The following is a 20,291-nucleotide window of genomic DNA, read 5'->3' on the forward strand; positions in this document are numbered from 1 at the left end:
CGAGATTCACGAAGCGAACACGTTTGCGGAAAAAACGGAACTGAGGCTATGGGCTTCGTGCGTCCTACTTATCACATCGGGTGACGTCGGCCGTCGGAGGAGGTCCTCGGGGACGGCGCATCAACGTCATCGACGCAGGAAGCAGACGCCAAAGATTTTCCGAAGCAGCACAGCTGTGGACATTACCTGTCATAGATATGGAATAAGTCGGAGGACCCAATCCCCTCGAAACATGCTATACGCCGCAGAGGGAGGACACAAAACCTCGAGGCTCTACGAGACATTACTAGACAGCAAGACCAAGCAAGACCTCAAGAGCAAAGAGAAATGGTAAGAAAAGGAATGGGAATCTATAACACTATCATAAAAAAAGTATCCAGAAATGCCCGACTGCAACTAATTCAGTTCTATATCATCAACAGAGCATACCTCACACCTCAAGTCATCTCCAAATTCAAAGGGGCAAGAACCGTAGAATGCTCCAATGCAGCGAATCCCGCGCGGGGATGACCCACATGTTCTGGGGATGACAGACCATACAAGCCTTCTGGACTCAGATCGCGGCCAAGGTAGCCAAGGCTGACATCACCTTGGATGTACATGCACCGAAGGCGTGCATCCTGGGCAGATACAAAAAAAAAAGAACAAACCTCTGAACAGGCTCATGGACTTGATGTACATTTTAGCGAAGAGAGGCATAGCCATGGGTGGAAAAGCCCCAAAATCCCTAGCGTAAAAATGTGGTGGGAGGGCCTCCGAAAGTGGTCGACGGCTGAAACCGGTGCATGGGAAAAAGCGCAAAGAGAACAGAAACTGGACACTAGTCAGAACCTACTACAATGGGTGGCGCTCACGGTGTCATTGTTTTATCCAAGCGAGGATACTACTTCCACCGATGACAGCGGCATCCCATAATGGACACCCTGTATGCGCTGAACTGAAAACGGACAACTGTGGTCTTGGGAAAGGTGGGTGAGGAGGGAGGGGGCACATTCAAATTTCTCAATGAGCGCATTAATGATGATTGTTGTATTGTTTAAAAACCCAATAAAATGTTTGTTTTTTTTAAACTTAAAAAGTTTAAATGGGCAATCTTCATCGATTCCTTGTTTGTAAGAATAGTAGAGGCGCAAACCATTCCGCCCTCATGGCAATTGGCGGTAGTTGTGCCTGTATTTAAGAAGGGTGATCGTACAAATCCGGCCAACTACTGACCGATTGCACTGTTAGACGTGATTGGGAAAATATTTGTCTCCTATCTGCAGATGCCACTCGCAAAATGGGCAGCCGATCAGAAAATCATTGATGAAAGACAAACGGGCTTCACTAAAGGTGTAGGTGTTGAAATAAATCTTTTCCTCCTGAATATATTGAAGCTCGAAGCCCTGAAGACCCAGAAACCACTCTTTCTCTCTTTTGTGGATCTTCATCAGGCGTTCGATCAAGTGAATCGAGCCATGTTGTGTGAGAAGTTGGCAAATACACATTGCCCGGATGACCTACTTCAAATGATAATCCAGCTACATACCTACACCACGATTAGAGTGCGGGTGAATGCCAATGGTGACCTCTCTGATGAGATCAAAACAGAACGAGGAGTGAAACAAGGGTGTCCACTAGCTGCTTTAATTTTTAAATTATATCTAGCGGATATGCCAGCTTTCAGCGCTTTGGCGTAAGGCGCTTTATAAATCAATAAAATACAAATGCCCTAAAATCTGTCAAAACTTTCCATCCTCAAATAAATGGTCATCCAATTAGTTGGATCACCTACGCCGATGATGTAGTCTTGATCGGTTCAACTCCAATAGGGCTGCAGCATCTCTTATCAAAATTAAAGATTTATTTACACAAGCTAGGAATGGAGATTAATGTTGACAAATCCAGGATAATTGTTTTTGGATCCCATTTCAGTGTTAAAAGTAGACACTTTAAATGGTCTGTTGATCGGAAAAATCTTAAACAAATGCAAACCATCAGATATCTTGGTATTATGTTCAACAAATCTATCAGAGAAAGGAACTGGCTCGAAGAGCTTAAATCCAAAATGAACATCCTAGCACTTCAAGGCTCTAAATTGCACTGAGAATTTGGCAAATTTACCTTAATGCCGCTGATACAGTTCTATCGTCAAAAAGTAGTAGCTGCAGTTACGTTTGGAAGCGAAGTAGGATTAAATATAGAACAATTGTTTTGGAACCAATTGGAAGCTCGATTTTGGAGGAAAGTTTTGAGGCTTCCTAATTATGTATCCATGAATGCTATTCGTTTCAAATTGGGTCTGCAATCTTTGAGTGCCTCAATGTTATGGAAGTCCTGTTCTATGTACAGAAAGATGATACTATCTGACATTTCAGTCCCTTATCAGATATTTAAAGAAACTTCACAAAGACCATATAATGGTTTACTTAAAGATTGGACAGTCTCTGTGCAAAGAAAATCTCAGCCATGTAGGAGTTTCATCAGAGCTATTATGTATGAACCCTTGCGCAGTAAAAAATAAGCTTAGAAATAGGGACTAAAGCAGGACGATTGTAAATCGGCAAAAGTTAAAATCCTGTCTAAATCAGAATTACGACATACGTGCAGCAAATCAGGTAGCTAAATCATTACAATTTTTTCCATCGATGTACCACCGGGACAACATTTTAAGGATGAGACTTAACATTTTGCCAACAAAACAATCGCTATTTCTAAGACATGATAAAAATACACACAATGACATCTGTCGTTTTTGTAATGACAAGGTAGAATCGCTTTATCATCTAGTTGTGGAATGTATGGCCTTGACAGTACAATGCTCTGAAGGGTTAGGGAGGTTTGCACCAATTAATGATGATATGGATGATTGGTGGTTTTCACTTACTGCTGGCCGAAACTATATGTTAATATGTGTGACCATCGACTACTTAGAACATCTAATTGATCCACCTATGACTGTCTAGTTTTCATTTGAGATGTGAAATAGCTTTTGATTTAAATGCATTGAAAATATGATCAATTGATGTGATGTGAAGAGTAATGTTATGTTTTATATGAGCAATTCTTTTTTGTAAAAAAGTTTCAGTTGAAACTATGACAAAAAAAATATATAATTTAATGTTTTTCTGTTCTAAAATTCCTTAGATTTCTTGATGAATTGATTGTATTTTATATGATGAATTGTGTTTGTTCTTAATGGCTTTGTACCGAAGAAAGAAACAAAGAAAGAATGCCAAACCACTGAGATATTGAAATTCACAACCTCCATTATCCAGTGACACTTATCCGACCTAGGGATAAACAGTTTATCTAGTGCTGCGAAGAGGCCGTACAGTGAGATGGAAGTACGGTACAAAAGTAAAAAAGGAATAAATCAATTTCTTGGCCATGGAATCTGAAATTCTAGCTCTTAACTCGTTTCACCAAATCAAATCGTTTTTTCTGCACTTTTAAGATGACAACTCCCTCTGATGCAAGTAGCCAAAATGCTAGTCTGCAATTTTTTCACCTGTCCAGGGAGGGGCCTTGAGAGCAAAGTGTTACCAACAAAAGGGCTCCTCTTGTGAAGAACTGTAAAACAAAAATATGAAGGCAGAGTTTGCCACAAAAAACATAGCACTGACATAATATTGTGTAATCTACATTTTTTTAAACAGTGCCACATTTGTGATGAATCATACCGCCCCTTTTGGGTTTACTATGTTGTCTTGACTGTGCAGTAGAAAATACAGTGGAACAAGAGAAGAGCTTTCACACATCTTCCCCTACTGGCCTCAATTTCATGGTGTGCCCCTATAACTAAAGCTTGGCACAAAGTAAAGGTCAGCGAGTAAGGCCAAAAAGAGAATGCATGCTAGAGGAACATCCCCTGCGTTGCTAGATTCCAGAGTATTCTTAAATGTCTAAACAGGACACCTAACTTTATATCACACTACCACGGCGAGTAGTGCAAACTGAGCTTCAGGAACCGCTAGATATGAAGGCCTTCAAAAGCAGAAAAGAAGGATACATTGAAAAGCATTGGAGAGGGAGTGGGTAGTATATATGGGTAGTATATGTACAACATCAGGCTACGGATGAAGGTGATTGGGCTCATTAAGTAATGCTAGTGGGTGTCTTTGTCAAGAGGAGATATTCCTCCAATAATAATAATAATAATAATGATAATTATAATGTACTTAATAATTAGTGCTTTGAAGCAGCTGCAAGCAGCTTAACGTTATGTGAAGTTATATAAAACCTGTAGCAGGTTCGACAACAAATTGATAGAGCCCCTAAGGAGAGATGGCCCAAGTCGACCAGGCACATTTGTCTGGGTCCAGGAGTCTACTCAAAAAGGGGAAAGGCGAAACTACAGGTTAGGGAAAAGCAAATAAAAAGGCGAAGTGCTTAAACTTTTAAAGGTTTCTCAAAGGGAAATTGGGGAAAGGGTATAGACTAGGCAGGGAGAAGGAGCCTACACTTCAAACAAAAGCAGGATGAATTGATATTGTCGACCATGAAACTCACTCAATTGCAAAAGCCGACTGTTGCAAGGGCAAAGTTTAGTAGTTTTGTTTGAAGTTGACTCTCAAATGAATGTCGACGTGTATCCATAGAAACATAAAACCTCCTAATAGAATTTCTTTAAAAAATGTTGATCAGCAGTAATGGCAAGGTTAGTCCAAATAACCAGACATGGTGAGTGAGGTAGTTATCGAAGTATTCTATTAAACTGCAAATTGTTATTGGCTTGAATATTCACCTTCACCATTTAGAATACATTGTGCTAGGACTGAGGTGTTATGCCTTTGGCAAATTGTCTACAAAGCCAGCGTGATCTACCATATCTAATTCCCTTACCTGGTGCATACTGCCACTTTCTCTGGGTCATGGATGTACGGGCAGCTGTCCCCTCGGTTACACTTTCCAAAGCGATTGTAATACATACAATATTCCTTCTTCTTCTCTTTCTTCTGCTTGGCTTGGCGGATGATGGCCAGGCTGCGCTGAACTGCTCGGCTACATGATAAGAAGGGAGGGATATTTATTTCACAATAATAATAACAATTCATTCATAACTATACACAAATAAGGTCACTAGAAAATGCTTGCAGTTATCTGTTCTTCAAAAGCACAAGTCACTTATCTGTAACAAATTTCCTCCACATAGGGTATCCTACCAGATTTATAAGATATGGGTAACTCCCCTGCTTCAGGGAGGATGCCAGATTCTGTCAAGAGAGGATTTACAGAATGCTTCACTCGAAGCATGACATATCATTTCCTTTGAACAGCATACATATACAAGAACATCCCCTAAACAAGGAGGTACTCGGATCTCAGGCAAACCTAAGAAAGGTACCCTTACTGGAGATGTATTGTTACAGTTATGTTACATTTCCTTGCCCAGCAAGGGAACTACACAAATTACTTACCTTGCAATAGTCTATTAATCTGGAGGAACTACTTGGTCCACCCAACAGCACAATGGTGATAACCCAGAAGGGATTGATTGACCATTTGATGGCATGATATCACGCAGGAAGCAATTCACCTGGATACTGCCCGTTTAGATTTACACTAATAGTATGAGATGTAAATGTTCTATTTAGAGCTTGTTTAACATTGAGTCTATGGAATGCTTAGGTACAAAAACTACTCGGATTGCTTTAGGTACAACTGCATTGAATCCCCATGTTGCAGTGGTATCCTTCATCTGTGCAAGAAATCATGGATTAATGGCATCATGAAAAATCAAGCAAGCAAAATCTATTTTCTGTACCCAAGGCAGCTGATCGCTCAAAGATAGGCACTGTCTCTTTACTGCCAGATGAAGCACATATGATACTACCGATCCTTTGGTCATTGAAAAGCCAATTTCTGAACAGCAGGTGGCTCCTCTGTAGATTCCTGATGAGTCTGAATGGCCAACAACATGAGCAGGAAAGATGCTAATGAACATCTATCCAACAAACTAAATATTCTCACTCTGTAATCTATTATCTCACTGAAAGCTGTGCCGTCTAATAAAGATAGAAAGCCAGAATGCTATTCCATACTGAAATAGCAAATAGTTATTCTCAGCAACAAAACAAAAACGAAATGTTATCAATGACTTTTCTGAAAGTTAATATGCTATTTCAAGTGACCAAAGTTGTTGTCAAGGCCTGATGTTTCATTTACTATTACAATGTTTGATTTTCTAAACAAGAAATCCATTTAACAAGTGTTTATTTCGCTGCATGTATTCTCTGCTATCTGAACAAAATCTTCATTATTTTACATTTAGCAGAACTACCCTCTTGAATGGAGAAACCCTTTCTATTCCCATCTGAGTTACCAGGCCCTTCCTCCTGTACCAGGCCTTTTTGTGTCTGTTTTGCCTAGATGCATTTAGGTACTTATAGTTTCTTTGTCAGGATTTAAACAGGGCACCCTGGTAAAAGGGCACCCTGGTAAAAGGGACAGGTAAGTGTTTACAGCAGGTGGGCGAACAAGAATGAAGAACAGCCAAGGAAAATAAAAACAATGGGACAGGAAAAAATGCAGAGCCCAATGGTGAGCAAGTTGGGATGGGAATAAAGAAAGCTCAATGCCTCTATTTAAGTTACTTTAACAGGTAGTCACCCTGCTAGCCCATGGTTAAGGACAGCAAGAGTGGCTTCTGTGTCTGGACACAAAGACACAGAGACACGCCTATGTGGGTCCAGCAGGCGCATACAGTGGAGGCCTTCGGTGGGAATAGCAATCACCCACTGTTACATGAAATACACGATAGACTGCAGGTAAAACGATACAAGGAAAGGGGCAGAGCTTGACTTCTAAGTATAGAAGCAAATCTCTGCACAAAGGAATACACAGAGGCACAGGCGAGGACACTATAGAATACTTACCAGACACTAAAAGACCAAAAGGGGAAACAAGAATTCAGATTAGGAACCAGGAACACAGGAAACTACAGCACTGTACTAGAATGCTTAAGTCTGAAACAAGGTAATTTTTAGTAAGGGACTTTAGTAAGATAACTCTTACAAGGGACCGTTCAATATAATTACAGCAGGTTGCAAAATTGGACTGGAAACGCGAGTTATAGAAAGCAGGGACATTAGGCTCAGGACTAGAACTAAGTGGAACTACACAAACAAAATCAAGATAAAACAGTATGACGAAATAGGGTAAACTTGAGATTATAAATACCCAAGATAGCAGGAGAGGGGCAGAGCAGGAACAGGGTAGGAGACTGAAGGGAAGCAGCACAAGTAACAGAGGCTGGAAGCTGCAAGGACACAGCATAATAATCAGGGCTGGGAGCTGCAGGAAATCAGCACAAAGAAGAGGGGGAAACCCACTGGCAGAGAGGGAAAGACAGTAGAACTGGAGCAAGACAACACAGGAGCAGAGATAGGTAGCAGGCAGAAGCAGAATGGTCAGGCAAGTAGAGAGATTCCAAATGAGTCCCAGCTGCTCAAAGCTTAATGTATGAACATGAACCTTTATGGTGTAGCAGCCTATATTTGTATTTGTTTGTATTTGTTTATTATTTATATCGCGCAGCGAACCCTAAGGTAACTGGGCGCTTGAAAGACTTAGGATTTACATACAAGGTGAGGCAGAATACATTTACAATATACATTATGCATTGACATGCAAGTAAAGCTGCAGAGAGGGACCCTGGTTACAGATGGGTCAGTGAGCAAGAAGCAATTGTAAGCAATTTAGATAAACAGAGGTCAAGTATACGATGGTTCAGCAGGAGGTGGTATACACATCTTAAAGTGAGGGTTTGCTACTCAACCAGTCTTTTATTTTAGCTTTAAAAGTGAGGAAGGAAGGTTCTTGTCTGAGGGGAATGAATATGGAGTTCCAACGTTTGGCTGCTTGGACTGGGAAGCTGGCTCCTCCAGCAGTTTTTAGGCTGAATCTTGGTATCACAAGGCTGTGAGAGTGGGCTGATCTGGTCGTACGTGTGGGTATAAGCAGTGCTAGCAGGGAGAAAAGCCAGGGGGGAGCTTTATGAATGGACTGCACAGGTGTGGATAATGGAAATTCCCAACACTGACTTTAGGAGAAAAGTCAGCACTGACAAACTCCAGGAGACATTTATTTCATTTCATTTCGTCATTTGTATAGGGGTATGGTCCCAATGCGCTGTAGGTTGAACGTCCTCAGAGTATGGGAAAGTTAGGAGGTGCTAGTAGGCGTGTGTGCATAATGGCCATTAAAGATTCTGAGGGCTTGGCAGAGACCCTGCTAGCTACCCATGTCTAAATGGCATGTGTATGGGTGGAGAGAGGTACACTAGGGAATTAAGCTGTAGGGGTGTGTGTAAGAGGATAGTCAAGTATGTGTGTAGATACAGTTAAAATATTTGTAGTGAAAGGTAGCTACATTCTTATAGCTGTGGTGTTGTGCAGAGTGTCATTCGAGTTCTATGTGAAAGCAGATGAGGCGTAACCAAACAAAAGCACAGTAATTGCTATGGTATTTTGAGTGTTGCATTCCACTGAAAGGCACTTTCCTCCTTTTCATGTAGGAACCTGTGTGTGTACAATCCTGAGTCCAAGTGTTTTTCTGGATTAGCCTAGCAAGTTTCCTAGGTATCTTTCATGTGCATTATGGGAGTTGTAGTCCATGTTTCTGAAAATGCATATTTGTGCCAGGAGATGTTAAATGATGATTCGGGGTTATGTCTGTTGATGGTTGACAAGGTCCATCTATTGGTGACCACCTGAAATTGAAATTGTTTCACTTTAAAAAAAGAAATGTTTGTTTTGTCAAAATATTCAATTAAAATGGCTACTAAATCAAAACAGTAGTCAACCAGTGTCATTGCTCGCCCACTTCTGATTGGTGCCATTGCCTCCAAATGGGTCAGCAGGAGATATAGACTTATTGATATATCCAGAGCATTGGTCGGGTTCTACATTTACTGGCTTTGGAAGAGCTCCAACTCTATATGAGCCTCACCTGTAGCAGAATAATCACACAGAAATTAGTAGTGTGAGAAACAACCCATGTGGGTAGGTCAGCTCTCCCTTTGTGTACTAAGGTCCATCGGGTCTGCAGACAGCACCACCCAGAAGTAGAAATGCAGAGTTGTCACATTTTCCTTTGCATGATGCTGCTTCCAGGGAACCACCTGAAAATTCAGGAAGAAACATGTCCAGGATAGAGGCTAAAAGCCACTGAGATAGGGAAAAGGAACTGAGGCACATACATGATTCTATGCATACCAGGGAGTCGGGGATGGCGGTCCCTCTCAACTCCCACACACAGCTCCCAGGTTGACCCTATCACAATAGACATTTGGCGTATATGCATTTAGTGTGCATCTCAGCAAATTGCCAACATGCCAAAAATGCCCAAGACATACACATCTTAAAATGAAATTCTTCCATATGTTAGTATGTAAAAATGCTTAGATCATTTCTTGTTATGCAAGACAAATTTAACGTGCATGTCCGAAAACATCTTGCTTCGAAAAACCGAATGCTGTTATTTTTAGAAGGTGAGGTTTTTGCAAATGTAATTTTAGTAACCTCATTCATAGTTTTTGAAAATTGCCATATTGGTGATGTCGTTTTGCTCAGTGGTCGAAGTGTACGAAAAGAAGTAGTGGAACTATGTTCCCTGCTGGCCTGCACCCATTTCCAGAAAACCCCATCGCCATGCCGCCTCCCATACCCAATACAAACTCCCAAACACATGAACCTGCTTTTTAAGAGAATGTTCAGTGCAGTTCACGGAGAGTGCAAGTTTCAACTTCTTCCTACACTTTTATTTTAAAATAAAACCATTCCGGAAGAGTTTATTTTAAAAATAAAAGTATAGGGACAGTAAAACTTAATTTAAAAAAGTAGAGGAGCACCGCTCCCGCCCACTTCGAGCACTGGTTTTGCTGCGAGGAGAGACGAAATAGAACATGCAATCTCTTCTCCAGGAAAGAGAATGTAGCAATGTGAGAGATGCTCCTATTCCATTTGCTCTTGGCAAAGCAGAGACTATGGGCTCGGTTTGTTAAAGTGTCCAAATCTGAGCATCCAGCTGAGACAGTTAATGAATATAGACATTTCATTGCAAATGTTGAATAAAATGTGAGGTACCATGATTGCCAGCAGACTTAAGCCCTTTCCACCGCAACTCATACACCCGGACCAAGCGGGCTTCATTCTAGAGAGAAACAGGTCATTGAACCTCTGGAGAATGCACCATGTAATAGCTGAAGCAGAAACATTCGGAAACAAGTATGCAATAGTGTTCTTAGATGCTGTCAAAATGTTTGATATGTTTGGGTGGGAATAGATGTTTGCTTCGCTTAGACGCCGTTATGGTATGTGGGACACACATAAAATGGATCACATTACTATACACGAACCTGACAGCTAGAGTCCGGTCGAGCAGGACCATTTCGGGAGCTTGGGAAATCCAACGAGGCATGAGACAGGGATGCCCTCTCTCCCCAATATTATTTGCACAAGCAATGGAAACATTGGTTAACCTACTCAGGGAACAGTACGATAACTTGGGGATAATGACAAGACGGGAACACCATTTGATCTCGCTATACGCGGACCATGTCTTGCTGTACTTGAACCACCCCGGAACCTCCTTCACATATATACTGGAGATATTTGTTAATTTCGGAAGACTCTCTGGCTCTACAAATAAACTGGGAAAAATCTTGCATTTTTCCATTAGATTACTGTAATCGCTCAAGCGGCCTAAAGATGCTAACCGGGCCACTAAAGTGGTGCCCTGACACCTTTTGATACTTAGGGATCAATATGTACCACGACACCAGTGACACCTATATTAATAATATAGGAAGGGCCCTCACAGCCCTGGACGGCTGCCTGGATTCTTGGAACAAACTTCTGCTGTCACTGATGGAAAAGATTACAATAATTAAGGCGATAGTCATTCCTCGGTTTCTATATTTTTTTGCCAACATACCACATGTGACCCCACTGAAATTCTTCACTGCACTACAAAACTTAACTCAAGAGCCTTCGGTGGGGACATAACAGACACAGAATTGCACTACAGACTTTATATAGAACCACAGCTAGGGAGGTTTAAGAGTGCCAGATTTTGAAAACATTTACTTAGCCTCAAAGCTGCAATATGCGGCTACATGGCTTATGGAGAACGATACTTCAGAGGCAAGACTTTCGAGAAGCTTGATCGCTCCATACACAATGAAAGAAGCATTGTGAATGGATGCGAATAAGGCTTGGGTAGAATTATTGATCAGAAAAGGAATCTGGGTGTGGCACTGCACATGCACTGGACTGATATTGAACAAGCCATATTCACCAGACATGCCATTAGGTACTGGCCCTTCGATGAAACCAACTATCCTACACCATATCCGAACAAAGTGGCAAGTGAACAGGATTGCCCTATGGGGGGATATGTTTGAAGAGGGATGATACTGTCATTTGTGGAGCTGCAAACCGCCCAGGATATAACCGCAGGGCGGTTTCTGACCTATATAACCAAGGTGAGCAAAGAGCAGAGTGATTGGCCTGATTTACCGGAGGAACCCGATGACAATGAAATCCTTGGCGCACTATAAATCGGCAGCAAAGGAGGGGAAAAATGGTATCGCTGATATACGAGGCCTTGTTACATAAAACATCGGAATCTGAGTTGAGAGTTAAAGGGACGTGGTAGAGGGACTTGGGTTGCACCTTTGACGATGTAGATTTGGAAACAATTCTAGAAATGGATGGTTCAAACTAATACAATTTAACGTGCAACATAGCGTATACCCGACCCCCAAGAGATTGTCACAGATGTTCCCTGCAACCGCCCGCTGCTGTCCTAAATGCCAACTACTAAACGCTGACTAGCTTCATATGCTGTGGAGCTGCACTAAGATCATACAGTATTGGGAGAATGTTTAGAACCAACTGACCCTATCGAAATAGATCATATTACACCAACTCCCAAGGCATAACTCCTGGGTGCCTGTTCTAAAAAATCCAGGCAAACGTCTCTGAGGAAAATATTAGGCTTTGCGTTGATATTGGCGGTTTGATGCATCACCATGGCCTGGAAAGCTCTGCAACAGCCGAACACTCTGACTTGACTCCCAGATTTAGATAAATGGGGGAACGCTGAACTTAATACACTGGTATATATACAGGGCGGACAATCACAACATAGACCAGAACTCCAAATACAATGGGAGACTATCCTACTCAAATTAAGCCGAGCAACGGATGACAGACCACCGTAGGCGAACCCCTTTCCTGAAGGATCGCCACCCAGCGTTGTGGGAGTACTGGGCGCCAAACGACCAGAATCAGTTCCTGAGTGAGGAATGTGGGGAGGGCTTTTGGGCATGACAGGCAGGATAACATAATAAAGCAATAGATACAGCTGATTGGCAACATGAAGATGACTTCGGATAGATGTACAAGCTTGATCTTCGGTTGAGCCCCTGAATATGAATACGATCATTTTAAATGTATACTTAATAATATGCGATATATGAAAAACAATGTAATTTGACTAGTGCCCTGTATCCTAACTGCTTGGTGAAACACAATGGTTGCTGTGAAATGTTATTTGAGAAATTTGAATAAACTAATGTAAATTAATAAAAAGGTGTAGTAATGCTCTTATTAAGGCCAGCCCTATACAGTAGAAAGAAAAAGGAAGAAGCAGATTGAAAAAACATCCAGAGCAGAAAAACAGAGGGTCAAGAATGAATGCCAGGGATCCTGTAAGTGACAGACTGATTCAAATGGACGAGTGGTAGGAACCGTCCTATAAGAAGGGCCCTAAAACTATTCTGGGGAGGCATATTCCAGACTGGGACTGAAGCAGGACGGAGTCCAGTGCTAGTTACAAGTAGAACCAGACTGCATACACTTGCAGCTTGTTCCTGGCAATAGCGTTAGGCCCTGCTGATGTCCAGAAAGTGAGGCGAGGTTTGTCAGATCTAGTCATTATAATGACTAGCCTGTGCAGAATCCTACTGCCTTCTGACCACTAAAGAAATCTTAAAAGTGAACTGAAACCCGGGAGAAAATACTTAAAAGTTACATTTCCACAGAATGTAATATAGTGCTAGGCATATTGACTTCTTCGAAGTATAAATTAATAAACATCCTTGTTTTTTCACAGAAGTAAAATTATGACTGGGTCTGTGAGTTATATGACCAATAAATCTTCCATATAACAGTGTTTAGAACTTGATCCTTGCCGCCACAGGTAGTGGAGGCAGGAAGATTTAGAAAGAGGCTGTTGCAGTCGTTCAGCCTTGATAGGATCAAAGCTCTGGAGACAGTAAGCTTCTGGGGGAAAGTGAGGAAAAGAAGAATACCTCTGAAGAGGTGCAGCTGATAGTTTGACTTTTTAGAGACGTCAGAGATGTGAGGAGAGCGAAGGAGAGGGTGGAGTCGAAGATGACCCCAAGGTTCTTAGCCTCACAGGTAGGAGTAGGAAGAGGACAGTGGGTGGCCAGAGAGAGAGAGAGAGAGAGAGAAAGAGAGAGAGAAAGAGAGAGAGAGAGAGGGAGAGAGCGAGAGAGTGAGAGAGGGAGAGAGAGAGAGAGAGAAAGAGAGAGAACAGGAGGGAGCTGGTGTTCTGATGAGCAGCATCTCTGTCTTACTGGAATTAAGGCAGATATCAATGGCGGCACACCACTCCAGAATTGCAGACAGACAGTCAGGAATGAGAGAAGGAGTAGAGGCGGCCGAGGGGAGTCTGAAAGAGAGCTTGGTGTCATCCGCATAACACTGAAAGTTGGAGCAGAGAGCAACGATGCAGTGGACAAGAGGTCTCGGGTGTTGGGTGAACAGCCAGTAAGAGAGGTTAAACCACTGCGAACACCACAGGTAGAGAGAGAGATAGTAGAGAGGAAGGACTCCAGTTGGACCTGAGAGGGTCGTCAGTGAGAAAAGTGGTCAGCCAGGCCTGGGCCTGATCAGTGATACCCAGGTTATCACAGAGCGCTTGAGCAGGACGGCATGGTTAACTGTGTCGAAAGCAGAAGAAAGATCGAGGAGAATGAGGACAGAAGTATGGTTAAGAGTCAAGGTTGGAGAGCAGGTCTTCACGGATGTACAGGAGAGTATTTTCGATGCTTCCAGACGCTCTGAAGCCAGACTGATCGTCATGGAGACAACCAACAGATTCAGTGTGAAGGTTATGCTGGGGGATGGCCAGCTTTTCCAAGAGCTTGCCCAGGAAAGGAGTGATGGCACCAAAATCCCTGGAGGAGCAGGCCCCATTACACCAGCTTTTCACAGTGCAGGATCTAGGTAGAGGTTGGTAAAATGAGGCAAGCAATTAAATCATGTGTCAGGAAAGGAAGAAGGCGATGGATATGGCAGGGGAAATGTGCACAAAATACACAGTAAACAACCTTGAATATAACACGTGCATTCAATACCCAAGACTCGTGTATACCACTATAAGAAAAGGAATGTAGGGTAAGCACTTAGAACCTCCTTATGACTGAAAGGAAAGTCGGCAAACTCCTTACCCGCTATGCTATTACAGATACTGACAGCGCTAAGCCCACATAGAGGGCAAGCAGGGACAGAATCTGTAAGCTGACACTCTAGACGGTACTGGATAAGGAATTTGGAAACAGTACTCACAAGGACCGGAATGACCACATGAATGCCAGTACTCACGAAGACCGTAAAGACCACTTGGATGTCCGTATTCACGAGGACCGGAAAGACCACTCAAAAGTCAGTACTAACCCACAACCCTGTAAATCAAACAAGAACCCAGAATGCAGTAAAGGCAAAGAGTGAGGATGACTAAATACCTAAACCCAAGTCAAGAGGCAAGAAGGAATAGTACAGTGTGGAAAACAAAAGATAATCACACAGGAGCTAGTTACAACAGCTTCTCACACCTAATAATAAAATAGGAAATAAATGTAAAAGTGTAAAGGAAAACATGGCATGGATCCCAATAGAAGGCAAGGATCAGGAGCAGTGAAAACGATTTCAAAAGGGAAACTTTCCCACCCATCCAAGGTGAAAAGGCAGGAAACTAAACCTGTAAAGGAAAGATTAATGCAACAAGTCTTTCAGTAGCAAAGGGCAATTTCTAGGAAACAGTGAACACAGGCAATTGGGCTACAGCAAAAGGAAAGCTCAGAGAAAGGCTGCCTGCAGACAGAGAAAGGGAGAAAGGGATTTCCAAAAGGCAGAAATCAATTAGGCATACAAAATACGAATTCCAGGATAAGGAACAAGAAACACTAACTAGAACTGGGCACAAAAACTAGGAACCAGGAACAAGGGACCAGTCACGACAGGAACGCTGCAACAATGACCAGCGCTGGACTGAAGCACACTGAGGCTTTTAAAGCTGCTTAACGAGCACACCCCTCAGGCGTGTCGCCTGCTGCACCTGCAGCCACAGGTGTTGCCTATCCTCCACCCAGCCTTATCCTGCAAGGGAGGAGGTGAGGCAGTGAGCCAGGCATTCTGGGAAGCATAGTCATTTGATTATAGTAGCAGTAGCATGCTGGCTGCCAAAAACCTGGGATGGATCCGGAAGGGAAGTAATTTGGGAAATAAGGTTTTAGCGCTCCCAATTCATCAGGACACTGTAGCATAAGGTTCGGAGGAAATGTCCAGTAGGGAAGAAACCCCAAAACATGCCCCCAAGTGGCGGGAACGGGAGCGAAGGGAGCGAGCCGTGACATCATGATGGATTGAATGAATTATGGCTAGCCAACTTTATTAAATAAAGATGAATTGTGCGTATTTGGTTTGGGGTGGGAATTCCCCTGAATTAGATTCTGCCCAGTCAGAACATAGACTTTGGAATAGAGAGCAGGGCCGAGAGTGATCACATCTCTTTCGGCCCGTCTCTTAAGCTGACATCACCTTCTGGAACTATTCCTAGGAGTAATCACTGAGGACCTAAGTAATGTCTGCTAGCACTTGAAATGGGAATTTCTAAAGGAAAAGCAAAGTCTCAGTACAAATATTTCTACTGCCACACCAGACATTGAAACAGGACTAGCAGGTACCACAACCACAGAACTCCCACTTAAGGTGTTTAGTAATACTACTGATTCTTTTAACCTTGTTTCACCCACAGAAAAATGTCTGTTCTTCTCAATGCTGGTTCAGTAGAGACTGTGAACTGGCAAAGCTGGAAATACTTAATGCTTTGAAAAATCCCAATTGCATTTTAGAATTAGTGAGTGCCTCTACAAGAAAGCCATTGATGAGAAAACAATCCCTAACAAAGGAACTGTAGTATAGCCTTTAACAAACTGTTCTTGTAAAGAACATGGCCAAATTATAGCGACTAGCTGGTTGTGGGATGCACCCACATGAAATCCAACTAGATGGATTAGTCATTTTGCCTTGCTACATAATTCTTGGACCATTTCTTTTGGTGAAAGTACAACAGAGAAACATCTAGATGGTAAACTATGGCTGAAATCTTTTGATTCCCAGTCTTTTCCTGTGGCGAGGTCCAGGCCTAGGCAGCTTTACTGTTATCTGCCGGCACGAAGGGGCCAGGCCTGACCTGGCCCTGAAATACATGTTCAAATGTGAATCCAAAATCTGAAATTTGGGTGCATGTATTCATTAGAATTTTTAACACACTGTCATGCACCAACCGTGTAGACTGTCCACAGGCTTTCAGCGCTTTATAAATATATAAATAAATACAAATTGTGGAAATGTTGGCAGCTACATTGATTGTGCCGCAACGTCCTCCCCCGCTTCTCCATCTAGCGGTCTAGTTTATTCCAAGATGGCCACTGTCACTACAAACCGGCATCAGAACGGCCGGTCTCTGCGTTGCAACCATTCCTCAGGTTTGACGCTCGAAGTTTGCATTCTTGCTTTTCTCTGTTTCCCCTTTGCTTGCCTTTATCCCTACCAATGTTCTGTCCCTCACAGAGACGCTATTTGCTGCAATCCGTTCCGCTGCCTGCGGTCAGTGTTTCTATCCCTTTTTTCTGACTCAGCGGTACGCTGTTTCTCCGTTCTCCCTGGCTCCCTCTTTTGTTTTTGTTTGTGATCTCCCGTCCTTCGGAAGTCTTGTCGGGAGGCAGTGTTTTTCCCCGCTGCTGCTTGGGCTTACTCCTTTTACTCCACCTGGCATATCACTCAAGTATACTTACTGCTGTGTGTGTGTCGCTCCATTGGGGCTCCTTTCTTGGCTATCCTCACTCCTTCTGGCAGAATTCCCAATCCTCTTTTTTTCTGGAGCGGGGGCTCTGAGGTTTGCCCCGTGGGACCTGACTCAAGTACACTTAAGAGATTCTGGGAAGCATATTTCATCCGGATTCTGTCTACATAAAGGGATCTCTCAACTTCAACGGAACTGCAGGGTTTTTTACGCCGCAAGGCTTTTTCCCTCATAAGGGGTTGGCTCCTCGGAGTCCACACTGCCTGGCTTGTTGCACATCCAGGCAAAGTGGCTTCCGGAGAAGCTCCCCCTTATCTCTTTGAGAAAAAAGAAAAGAAGATAAAGAAGCCTGCAACAAGGAGGAGAAAGAAGAAGAGTGAGACTCCAGAGGGATCTTCAGAAGAACAAGGTGAGGAGGGCGGAAGGGAAGGATCCTCAGATTCTGAGACACAGTAGTATTGGCATGTTCCACCAAGTAGGAAGATTACAGTATGAATCCCAATGTTCCATAAAGTTGATAGATCAGATCCTAGGGTGCAACGGGCGATTTCCTTATTGGATTCTTCTGCCAAATGGTTTGGCAAAGTAATTTACAAGGGAATTATGCAGTGGGCAAAGATCTAGAAAGTCCTATCCAACTTTCAGTATGGATTTCATGAAGGTATGGGTACAATTGATCAGTATGCGCTTGGTTATAAAAGCACTAATTATATGGGGGTTAATGGATCTGTCCACAGTGTTTTATTGTGATACCCGGTCAAGGCTGTGTGCTCCCCAATCCTGCATGGGTGTGCCAAGACAGCCCTTGACAATTCTGGCTCAGATGGATTGTGACCTCTCATCTAGAGTGTGTTTGAGTCAGTTGTGCCGTTCAATTAAGGCTAAGAGTAATGCAGGGTTGGGCTTTGGTAGCCCCGCCTTGCAATCTCTCCATTAATTCTTTACCTTACGAACTAAACAAAATGCCCTATGAGAGAGCCCTCAAGAGAGGCATTTTGGAAATCTAGGCATGAAATATGCAGATATTGTTCTTCCGATGAATATGCTGGTATCCTTATAAACATCTGTCAATGTTTATGTGGACTAAATGAGGCAACAAAGTTATCCCAGGTTCTTGGCGCCCTAATAAGATTTGGCAAAAAACTGGGCAGCCAAACACTAGAATGCTCACTTTGTATCTACTGAGCAAATTGATCCCAGTACCCGGTGTGGAGCAGAAGTATGGGTAACTCTCGAGTTGAGACAATTCAGGTTAAGGAAAAACACATTTGTCTTCTTTCATGGTCTTTCCCACGACACCCTCATGCTACCTATACTACCTATACACCTAGTAAGTGTCCCTGAGGTTCTAATCTGTCTGCATATGTAGCAGATGTTTGGATTATGTAAGGCAAGAACCTTTAGCCCTAGATTACCTGCAGGCTTATTTAGACCTGTCCATCGCCTCTAAAATTAATAGGAAACCTGTGGCACAGGAATGTTTAAATCGTTTAAGCAATGACAGGTAAGGCAATGATGGAGGGAATCTTAAGTTCAACATCTCCCCGTTTACAACAAGCCAAAGTTATGAATATTATCCAACATGGATTGTCAGGCCGCCATCAGGGCATTTTGTTTAATGTGAGGCCCATGTTCTCTGTGATTAATACGTGAAGCAGCTCCCTGAATGAGAAATAATTCTGTGATGGTGTCTCCAAGGAGGATCTTATGCACTTTCTCTTAGTTTGACCGGCTTCCAGATGTGGAGGAGAAAATATCTTAATAGCCTGAGAAATGTAGGAATTTTAAAAGCTCGGGTGGCTTTATTTTATTTGTTATACGTTCCTAAGAAGAACATTACATTTGCTGGGTACAACTTGACTGAAAGGGCACTGTCATTTAGAAAAAAATGAATAGAGATCTTACTAGCGTAATGTTAGACCTTACTTTTAAGGCCATTCTTAGACCGATTACAATGATTGGGCTGCTTTTTGAAATCAGCGGCACTGTATTGATCTTTGCCATTTATTGTTATTATTGCCACTATACAAGTTAGATTATTATTTTCAAAGTATAATTTCTTCTTTGAAAATACTAACATTTCGAAATAAAGATTTATTTCATTTGAAGCCATTAGGCAGGAATCATTAACATGAGAAAGCACTGAGCCATAAAAAAAGTAAACATTCCAAAGGATAGGTTTATGCTCTGCAAAATACTATACTCTTAAATGAGAAAAGCTACTGTATTCTGGGGAAAAAGGCAGGTGTTTTAAGATGTTAGGCTATGCATGTATACAACACCAGCTCTGGTTCTCGTACCAAGAATGGCTTTCTATACGTCTGAGGGAAGTGGGGAAAGGGAGGATGCAGGAGGAGATAACATAAAAGATCTTCCTGAACTAATTTTAACAATAGCATGCGGCTAATGGCAGCATAACTCATGTTAGGCATCGTAAAGCTATTGCACAATGAGCATCAATGGGGCTATAACAATAATGTATCTAAATATTACTATCATTATAATGTTAACATCACATAGATAAGCACCATCGGGTGTAACATTGCACTGAGATACCCAATCTGGAACAAATTTCATCAGTGTTTATAGAGCAAACAAGGTTGCTTCTCTCACATACAATCATACAAACCTGTGCATATTATGTCTATGCACAAATGCTCTTGTATATAAAAAAAACACATTAAAAAAGAAACCTTTGCACACAACACTGTTGTCATGTATCATAGAGATATAATTTTACCAAGTGTGAAAGAGAACTCTGCTTCACTGCTTCTGAAAGTCACCAAAATCGGTATAGGAGACACAAGTCTAGTACAATGTTGTTTTGGCACCCATGGCCACATTAGCCTAAATTGCAATTTACAGAGTGTCAGTTGCAGGCCTTAAACGTTTGTATCTTAAATGTGGCACTGTGTTATTATTCCAAGACTTAAAAGGTAGAAGCTTCATGTTTTCTGGTGAATTCATTGAGTTGTTAAGTTCAGAAGAAAAACGTTACTTATCCCTGATCATGGTCTTTCTACTGGATATTCCTACCACAGATTCCTCATCTTTGATATACCGATATCCTGCTTCCAGCTTTGGAAATGTTTTGACAGCAGAGGGGCACTGTGCGTCATCGAGTCGATGTCCCTCGGTGGCTTCCATTCTCACACGTGACGTTGATGTTTGTATAAATAGCACACACTGCG

The 20,291-nt window shown here is 42.3% G+C and overlaps 1 protein-coding gene across 2 annotated transcripts in view; it reads right to left on the bottom strand.

The window, feature by feature from the left end:
- Positions 1-20,291, bottom strand: part of ZC3H3 (zinc finger CCCH-type containing 3) — a 2,515,563-nt gene that overhangs the window by 700,253 nt on the left and 1,795,019 nt on the right. For both annotated transcript variants that reach the window (XM_069621754.1, XM_069621755.1), the window contains exon 7: positions 4,825-4,983. In XM_069621754.1, coding sequence (XP_069477855.1) covers positions 4,825-4,983 — 159 coding nt within the window. The remainder of the gene's footprint in view (positions 1-4,824; positions 4,984-20,291) is intronic.

This window comes from Ambystoma mexicanum, chromosome 5q (assembly GCF_040938575.1).
Source record: "Ambystoma mexicanum isolate Mex_15411 chromosome 5q, UKY_AmexF1_1, whole genome shotgun sequence".
NCBI classification, from domain to species: Eukaryota; Metazoa; Chordata; class Amphibia; order Caudata; family Ambystomatidae; genus Ambystoma; species Ambystoma mexicanum.